The following is a 9,677-nucleotide window of genomic DNA, read 5'->3' on the forward strand; positions in this document are numbered from 1 at the left end:
GTTACATTAAAAAAAGATGCGAGTTAAATATAAATATAAAATTATATGTTTATAATTTAAGTTCATTGTACTTTTTTTTTTCCATGGTTTGGTCGGATGGTCTATTCGGAAAGGAAGTAGTTCGAGTCTTCAAGAAAACCATCATCCACGCAGTCAAAAGGACAAAGAACAGCTCGATCGTATCCGGATTTTTTTTTTCTTCTTTATCTTAATTTGGCATGCGTTCAAATCTCGGTTGTAACTCTTGGTGGCGTTTGACGATTAGCAACTCGTCCTACTATAAATCTCTGAATTTATCCCCTCTCTTTTCATACTCTTCTTCTCCATCAATGGCAATGTTACTCGCATTTGCATGTCTTGTAATCTTCGTCACTTGTCTCCTCTCATACTACAAGAGAGGAGGAGCAAAATATAATCTCCCACCTGGGCCGAAGAAGCTTCCTATAATAGGAAACTTCCACCAACTCAGTCGTCTCCCTCACCAATCCTTATGGGATCTCTCCAAGAAGCACGGGCCGGTCATGTACTTGCACCTCGGAAGCTTGCCGACCGTCGTCGTCTCGTCGCTCGAGACGGCGAGAGATGTGCTCAAAACCAACGACCTCGACTTCTGCTCGCGGCCGCACTTGGCGGCGACGGACACCTTCTCCTACGACTGCTCAGACGTGACCTTCTCGGCCTACGGCGAGCACTGGAGGGAGATGAGGAAGACAAGCATACTCGAGCTCTTCAGCCAGAAGAAGGTGGATTCCTTCCACGTCATACGAGAAGAGGAGATCTCAGAGGTGATGCGAACCATGTCTTCGTCCTTGGCGGCGGCGGACGGTCGAGTGAACGTGAGTAGCATGGTGATGAATCTAACGAGCAGGATTGTATACAGACTTGCACTCGGTATGAGGTTTAGGGAAGGCAGAGAAGTTGAGAAGAGTAGAATCCATGGGATTGTGAGAGAGATGCAGGAGTTGTTAGCGAGCTCCTTCGTCGCCGACTTCTTCCCGGCGTTGGGCTTGATGGATCGGATGACCGGCCTGCAGGGGAAGCTGGAGAGGACTAGAAAGAAGTTAGACGACTTCCTTGAGGAGACCATCGCGGAGCGAGTCCACGCCGGAAGAGAGGAGGCGGAGGATCTTCTTGACGTTTACCTTCGTATTCATAAGCAAACAGGGCAGCTGAGTAAACATTATGTCAAAGCTCTAATTACGGTAAAAAAAAAACTTGCATCCTAACCCTCTCTTTTTTTTTCCGTCGAAAGGTCATCTTTTTAGGCCATAATTTATATCTACAAACTATTATCATCAAGTTTTATCCATTAAGAGAAACGATAATTATAACTTTAAAAAATTGGAAGTGGACATAAAAAAATTTGTTTTTAAACATTTGGATATGTGTTGAATTATAGGATAGGATGGTGTTTGTTTATAATAGTTTAAAATGGATAAAAATAATCAAATGGAACCATATACTCCAATAAGCATAACTTTTAAGTTGCTCATATATTTATAGTGTAATAAAGTTATCATATTTGTTTTCTTACTAGAATTAATTTGCATAAAAGTCTTATGCGTGTTTAAGCCATATACGCCAACCAAACGAGTCACTAATCTCTAATCCTTTACGTTTCTTTCTCTTCTTCTTCCCAGGATCTGCTCGCCGCCGGGACCGAGACGGCGACGGCGACGATCGTGTGGGCGATGACGGAGCTGGCGAGGAACCCCCACCTAATGCTGAAAGCCCAAGACGAAGTCAGAGCCGTCGCCGGCTCTCGAGGCAAAGTCCAAGAGAGCGACCTCCCCCACCTCCCCTACCTAAAGTCCGTCATCAAAGAAACCCTACGGCTACACTCCCCAGTCCCGCTCCTCCTCCCGCGAATCTCGGTGCGCCGCTCTCGCGTCGGCGGCCACGACGTGCCGGCGAACACGACGGTCTTCGTCAACGTGTGGGGGATATCGAGAGACCCGAACGTGTGGGAGGATCCCGAAACCTTCAATCCCGAGAGGTTCATGGGGAGCTCGATAGACTACAAAGGCCACAACTTTGAGCTGCTACCGTTCGGAGGTGGTAGGAGGATATGTGCAGGGATGAACCTGGGAGTTAGGAAGGTCGAGATCGTACTGGCGAGCTTGTTGTATTGTTTCGATTGGAAACTTCCCGGCGGGGTGAGGAGGGAGGACGTGAACATGGAGGAAGCTCCGGGGATTGTTGCCCACAAGAGAGTTGATCTTGAGCTCCTCGCCGTTAAGCACGTCGTTCCTTTAAGTTGAATTAATTAGCATTACTTGGAATAAGTTTGCTGCTTAATTATTTATGTCAGCGTTAATAAGATTGTACGGCACGAGAGAGATTGATGTACTGAAATTATAGTTTACGACTCATCCGGTTTTGGCCGGATTTTTAACTTATTACCTTTTAAAGTGATTAACTTCTATTTGGTTCATCCTCCTCGTCAAACCAGTAACCCTACCGTGTATAAAGGAATAGGTAAAACACACCTAGCCTCTTAAAGTAAATACGATTTATATCCTATATTTTTACTATTTACAAATAAAAAAAACTCCGTGGATTAAATTTGGACTAACATCGCAAAAATATTCTGTTAAGCATAGATATTTTATTTCTAAAATGACTAAAATACCCTTATTTCTAAACTAACTAAATGTCCTTAGTATGACTTAGTTGAGGATATTTTTATAATTTTTTAGTATAGTTAATTTAACACATATGTTTAGTTAAGTTTAACTGAGTGATTTAATGGTAGTGTATTTTTTTTGCACATATTCACTAAATCATAGGGTTCAATTTATAAATAGTAAAAATGTATGGTATAAATCACAATTGCATTAAAATCCATAGTGTTATATGCAATTTAAAAAAAAAAAAAAAACCAGGTAACCCTACTGATTGTCCACTTTAGCATCGGGAAGAAGTTGTTGATCACGAATCTAGCCAAGAGCCTTTGCACCCTAGTGAGCAGCTCCTCCCGAACGCGACGTGGCAAAGGACGGCGTTAGCGAGGGCTAGGAGCCTCGCGCTGATGTCGATTTGGGTGGGATTGGAAGAATCTAAAATGGAGGAGAGGAGGAGAGAGACCTCGTGGCGGCGGATGGGGGCAAGGGCGCCGCTAATGAGGCGTGGAGAGGAGAGGAAGAGGAGGCGGAAAGGTGGTTGAGAAAGGGGAGACAGCGGGAGGCGAAGGGGAGGTGATCGCTGGATTCAATATTTGGTTAGGGGAGGTAGACTTGGTTTCGAGTTTTTAGGTTTAGGTTTGGACCTGTTAGGCTATTGATGATCCGATCCGACGTCACATAGACCTTTCTAAACTCTTTTATTTAAGAGTATATTTCTACGGTTTGTTTTAAAAAGTAAAATTCAAGGAAGCAACCAGCTTAAGATGACTTTTTTTCTTTTAAAAAAAAAGCTAAAAGGAAAAAATTAAATTATATTTGCAAGTTACTTTCTAAATGACTTTTTGCAACCAAGTATTAAAAATTAAGAAAATTTTGAAACATAGAACTTTCCTAGAAGTTTAGGCTATGTACACTTGTAGACAGATGACAATGAGACTAAATAAATTCGGACAGGATAAGCCACATCAAGCATGGCCTAAACTTGCAAGCATAATAACAATAAACATGAAATGTGTCTTTTTTAGGGGACAGGCAGCTCCCTGTTTCCATATCCCTTTCCTTTATTCCTCCCTAAAAGTATGCCACTCCTAAAGACAAAATCCATGCCAACCTCTCAGGGGACCCTGGAATATTTCAACCCTTCTTTTTAAGTTATCGTAACAAAACATATATAGGACCACTAGCTAGTTTTATCTGAATATAATCTCATGAAGAATCTTTTCGAGGCTTTCCAAGAGGACTCTTCTGCAGCTTCTTCTCATTTTTGACTTCTTCTAGCTCGGATTGTTCACAATGGCTCAAACACAAGCATTTCTTTATGCTATGCATGATCTGGCAGCATCTTTTTATATAGATCGCTTCTCTCTTTGCTTTGGCATGGGAAAGCAACCTTGCTGTGCTAAGATGGGAGTAAACAGAGGTCTGTGGACAGTAGAAGAAGATCAAAAGCTCGTCAACTTTATCATCAAAAATGGCGTCCAATGTTGGCGGCTCGTTCCCAAACTCGCCGGTATATAGACCAACTAGTTATTTAACATTGTATCAAAGATCTATCATTGTCCACGTACGAACTAATTCTATTGTTTGGCTACGAAGGTTTGATGAGATGTGGAAAGAGCTGCAGGCTACGATGGACTAATTATCTCCGCCCCGATCTTAAGCGAGGGGAGCTCTCAGAAGCCGAAGAGAACCAAATCATCCAACTCCATTCTTTGCTCGGTAACAGGTCGATCTATCCCTTGGGAAATAAACTCGTCAAAGTTTCAATCTCTCATGCACGAATACATACATATATTATATCCTCTCAACTCTAATGGCAGGTGGTCTAAAATAGCATCCTATTTACCCGGACGTACTGATAACGAGATAAAGAACCATTGGAACACCCGAATCAAGAAGAGATTGAAGCTTCTTGGATCGGGTACCGAGACCCACGACCACAAGCCTATCAAAGTACACGAGAGTTGCGACGGTGAACCGAAGGGCGGTTTCGCTTCGCAATCGAGTACTCTTTCGCAACTCGAAGAGAAGGGATTAATGGAGGCCACGGAGTTGGGGTGCAGCAGCAAAAAAGAAGTCTCAGTAACAGAAGTAAAATTAGAGGAGGAGTTTGAAGTAGTAGCCGACGCTTCAACTACCTGCAGTACTTTGTTCTATCTAGACGACACTACTGTAAGTCGTGTGGAAGGAGCAGCTTGTAGCCTTGAAAGCTCATTTCCTTTATGGGAGGATCAGTTTTATCCACTGGATGATGATATCTTTGTCTTCGGGAATTGCCCATAAATTTATTATATCTTTTTCTTTTTTGAGCAATATTTAGGAGTCAGAGGTGTAATTATTTTTATTTAATATTAAGTGGCATTTTGGTTCATGTGTAACAGATATTTATTTATAAATTATAACTCCTTTAAATATATTTTATAATAAAATATTTATTCATGTATATTTTCGTAAAATCTCTATGGATAGGAAATGTAATAAAATTATTCACGTTTATAAGCAAAATTTTATAGAATAATTAATATACTTATTTATAGTCGGTAATTAAATATACATTATTAATTTATATTTAAGAGATGAGAATAAATTTATTCTTAAAAAATTGTATGCACTAACCAAACTAGAGTATATTATCTGCGAATAAAAATCTTTTGTGAGGGTCCAAAAAGAGACTAGTAGACAAAACTCACGAGGCATATCCAAATTCCTTTCTCTGGGGTTTTCAACACCAAAAAAGAGGAGAAAAAAGAGCAATTTTTTTTTCGTTCCTGTGCATTGTAAGGCTATTCTAAACCAATTTCCTTCCGTTTCTATCACAATCCACGATTTGGGTTCTTGTTCTCCTCCTCCTCCAATTTGATGTCGCGCTATTCTCTGAGTCCCCCCAACTCTTTGTTTGTGCAGGGAATTTTGTAGACTCGCTCTAGTTCTTATCAATGTTTGCGGCTAGCGCAATAATGAGAATTGGGGGTAGTTCCCCTTTTAGCCAGTCACTATTAGGCTGGCAAGGTTTTCCAAGATTAGGGTTTCCATCCTTGTGGTGGAAGATAGGGTTATCAGCTGGTAATGATTCTTTCCTACTGTTGATTGAGAATATTCTTTTCATTTGTCGATTTGTGTGCAATGAGTTGTGTTCAGTAGTGTTTTTTTTTTTTTTTTTTCCTCCGTCGGTTCATAATTTCCCTTTTGGTTTCAGATAACTTTGCAACAACTTCTGCTTTTCTGTAGCTAGGCTGATACTTGAGTTATGTTCTGTTTAAAGAACCTTTGCTAGAATATATGGAAGCATTTTTTTTGGTTGTTTGCACGAAATATCAGGGGAACTCTGGTGGAAAGATTGAGTAATATTCAAGTAGCTCTTCCATCATTGCGATATAATTTATTTTCTGCTTGACAAGTTAATTTTTTTCTTCTTTTGCTCCAGTTTTTTCATTGCAAAATAATTGCTTCATGAAAAAGTTAATTATGACTTGATTATGCTTCCTTACATGGACAGAGCATATTTGATCAGGTAGAAAGTGTAGCGACCCCTTTACTACAAGAAAAGTTCTTCCTAATAATCCATGCAGAGTAAGTGCTGCTGTGCATCTCATTTTTCATATTGATCTAATTAATAGGAGAAGTGGATTATAGATCTTGAATAGACATTAACTACAATTTTGAAGACTTACTAAAGTAGCCAATATGATAAGATTGTTATCATTCTATTGTATCTTTTAATAATGTAATCCTTCTTACGCAGTGCCACTAATCCCGTAACTATTCTTGAATGGGTCCTTGGTACAGTTTAAAGCATTTGCATCAAAGAAGTCTGAGAGGAAAAGGAGAAATCGCCAGTCCAATGATAGAACCTCAAGAAGTGAAAAACTTTCTCTAGACAACTTTGGAGATTTGTCAGATAGAAGTCCAAGCAGAGGCAACGACAGTTCTGCAGCCAGCGTTGAACTGCCTAATGGTGACACAGGTGCTGGTGTCCAGTTTGCAAGCTCTAGTAGAAGTGCAGTGCTTCAGGCTTGCATTGTCACATCCTCCTTGTTACTTGCACTGGGTGCAATTGCTCGTCAGGTTTGTGGTTCTCTGTTGAACATCTTGTATGGCAAGTTTGCAATTTACTATATATGGTTTACTTAAACCTTTGGACATATTAATTCACACTGAAAGACCAGTTAAACAAAAGGACGAATTTGTTTGTGTGTATACTACACGGCATATTTTGAATTTTACTTTTTTAACTGAATCATTTTGTCTTGCTCATACCCTAAATATTTGTATTTTTTATTCGTAGGCATCCCATGTTGCATCTATAGAAGGATGGCCAATTCTTGACACTGCAAAAGTGTCATGTAAGTTCTTATGCCCATTAGACTTCCTTATGAGATTTGAGATATTTCCTTTAGTTCATATTTGTTCTACAGAGCTATATGGTTTTTGAATACCTTGAAATAGAAGTCCATACTGAACAAAGATGTTTCGTATTTTGTTTTATGTTAGGTTTCTTAATATTAAGAGGGCTAGAATTTATCTGCTAATTAATTTAGCTAGCTTGCTGCCTAGTCAGTACCTTAATAAAAATATGATTGATCTGTTTCTCATAACTCTCAAGTTTGATCATGTGAAGAAGTATGTGCATTTCCCAGGTTTTTGGGAAACAATGCTTAAAGCCTCACAATTCTTGGCTCTTTAACTCCTTTGCAGAGTGAAAGAAGTTGCCTTCCGAGCAACTCTGGCTTATTTAGTGGACAAAGATTATCCTTTGTCTACATAACATTGACAAAGATAAACTTTTATTTTTCCTGTTCTGAAGATGGAGATACAGGCCTTACCCAGTTAGTATTGATGCATAGTATGGATGTTTCCTGTCCTGTAGGTGCTATTTGATCAAGAGAACATTGATTTTGTATGTGATTTAGAGCCAAGAGAGTCTGTTTTAAGTATATTCTTTGAATTGTTTCACCAACATGATTAATTTTGCAATTTATCTAAAAGAACAGTGCTCTTCTTATTACCCTTTGTCACGTAAACGGTTTATTGCAGTTGGTTTCGAAATATGGCATATCGAATTAATCGTAGGACTCGTTATATTGATCTCATCCAGTCGATTTGTACTGTTGAAGACATGGCCTGATTTTGCAGAGTCCAGTGAAGCCGCCAATCAACAAGTATGTTCAATATATTCTTAATAATCTCTCTTTCTTGAAATGCATTATTTTTTCTCTTCTTTCTATTCTTTCTATGAGTGCAAACTAGAAGCAGGTTGGCTATTTTTCCCCCCTTCTTACTGCTTCTGTTTTTTTATTCAAGAAAGCTATCCTCTATTCATGATGACAACATCTATAATGAGGGAAATTGAATAGGAAACATTTGAAGAAATTTGAATTTATACTACTAATAGCTTTCATTGAGTCTTCATATGTCATTGACATCTTTTTAAAGTTTTTATGTTTCCTTTTGTCAGATCCTTAGTCAACTGCAACCATTGGATTTTGTTGTGGTCTCCTTTCTTCCTGGGATAAGTGAGGTAAAGATCCGCAACATCACTCTCGATGATGCATTAAACTTATATTACTTTGGAAAATGAGTTTATATTTCCTTCTATTCAGTATGTACATTTTTTTTTTCATTTTTGAACATAGACATACGTAGCATATAATAAATTGCACATGAGTGCGACATGTTTATTATAGCACTACCTCTAGTCCTCTATTACTTCAATGCTAATTTGAAATTTCTGGTAAGACACCAATAGCTTCTGTGGACATTATTGGCAATACCCACTTACATATCTTTTACTGTGCATCATCATCATAATGACACCCCACCAATTCTTGATGTACATCCATAAACCTCTCCAAATATGTGCAAAACCATCTTTAGAAGACACCAATTATTTTCCTTTTATCTTTTGATTTTCTTTTTAGGTGCAACTTGGTTACTTCAACAACATTCGCAGTTTGTTGAGGCATTATGTTAGTGAGAATCTTAATTGCTCTTCATAAAGGGCTTTGGCTATTTAAAAACCTGCTTTCTAAAGATCGAATCATATTTTCACATCAACTGTCGTCTTTGGCAAACAAGCTTCTAGTTATCTTACTTCCCTATATTTTTATGTGTTTTTTTGCAATACTTGTAGTACATATAAGAGTGAGAGATTGAATTTTGATAGTAATCCTCTCTAATGGAGATGATCATCATCTATCAATTTTGTCATTTTTGAAATACCAGGAGCTGCTCTTCCGGGGAGCTCTAATGCCGCTTTTTGGACTTGATTGGATAAGTGCCTTGGTAACTGCTGCTATTTTTGGAGGCCTTCATTTGGGTAGTGGCCGAAAATATTCCTATGCAGTGTGGTAAGTGATTCTACAACTGTTGTAGCAAATATAGGAACTATTAGTTCCCATTACTAGTAGTCCTGGCTTGCAACTCTTTTTTATGATCAAATCCATGTCTGGTCAGGTGCCTTCAGTTTGTCGAAGAACCACATTACCCCTGTGATAAGCAGGCATGATGCCCCACATATAATATCAATCTAAAAAAGACTATCTAAGACTCGTTATTTTTTGTTATTCTGGCAAAAATCATGTCACTTTTCCTCTCTTAGTTATTTGAGCTGTTTCATTGTTCAGGGCGACGTTTGTTGGATTTGCCTACGGTCTGGCAACTATAACTTCATCAAGTGTCATAGTCCCGATGGCTTCACATTCACTGAACAATCTTATTGGTGGCCTCTTATGGCGCTTCACTTCTAGTCCGCAGGAGAAGTTCAAATAAATCTCAGACATATGTTAAATTCATACTTCATCTGTCTACAACTGTGATATCTAACTGCGTAATATATATATTGCTTATTGACTTGTGCCTTATTGTCTTTTGTTATATGTTGTGGACCTTGTGTCTGTCCAAGACTGTACAATTAAATGAGTCTCTTGCAGCAACTTGATCTTACTTCAAAAATCATTTCGTATTTATCCAAAGTTTTGGTTCATTTTCCTTTAATTCAAGCTATATAACTGGAAATGGATCTGGCCACTTCCATGTGTTCTTATTTAAAGGAAA

General features: G+C 38.7%; 2 protein-coding genes across 2 annotated transcripts; both read left to right on the forward strand.

Annotated features, from left to right (window-relative positions):
• The first annotated feature begins 318 nt into the window (after positions 1-318).
• Positions 319-2,413, forward strand: LOC140798050 (cytochrome P450 71B35-like). The gene is made up of 2 exons (XM_073151773.1): positions 319-1,202; positions 1,641-2,413. Exons 1-2 carry the CDS (start codon positions 330-332, stop codon positions 2,259-2,261), a joined length of 1,494 nt encoding a protein of 497 aa, XP_073007874.1. The 5' UTR covers positions 319-329; the 3' UTR covers positions 2,262-2,413.
• A 2,848-nt stretch (positions 2,414-5,261) lies between these two features.
• Positions 5,262-9,595, forward strand: LOC140797628 (uncharacterized). Its single transcript, XM_073151233.1, has 9 exons — positions 5,262-5,401; positions 5,529-5,687; positions 6,136-6,194; positions 6,411-6,689; positions 6,910-6,967; positions 7,659-7,783; positions 8,080-8,142; positions 8,847-8,971; positions 9,248-9,595. Exons 2-9 carry the CDS (start codon positions 5,561-5,563, stop codon positions 9,390-9,392), a joined length of 981 nt encoding a protein of 326 aa, XP_073007334.1. The 5' UTR covers positions 5,262-5,401; positions 5,529-5,560; the 3' UTR covers positions 9,393-9,595.
• The last annotated feature ends 82 nt before the right edge of the window (positions 9,596-9,677 follow it).

This window comes from Typha latifolia, chromosome 11 (genome assembly GCF_019914945.1).
Source record: "Typha latifolia isolate L0001 chromosome 11, TyphaL0001v2, whole genome shotgun sequence".
Classification (NCBI taxonomy): domain Eukaryota; kingdom Viridiplantae; phylum Streptophyta; class Magnoliopsida; order Poales; family Typhaceae; genus Typha; species Typha latifolia.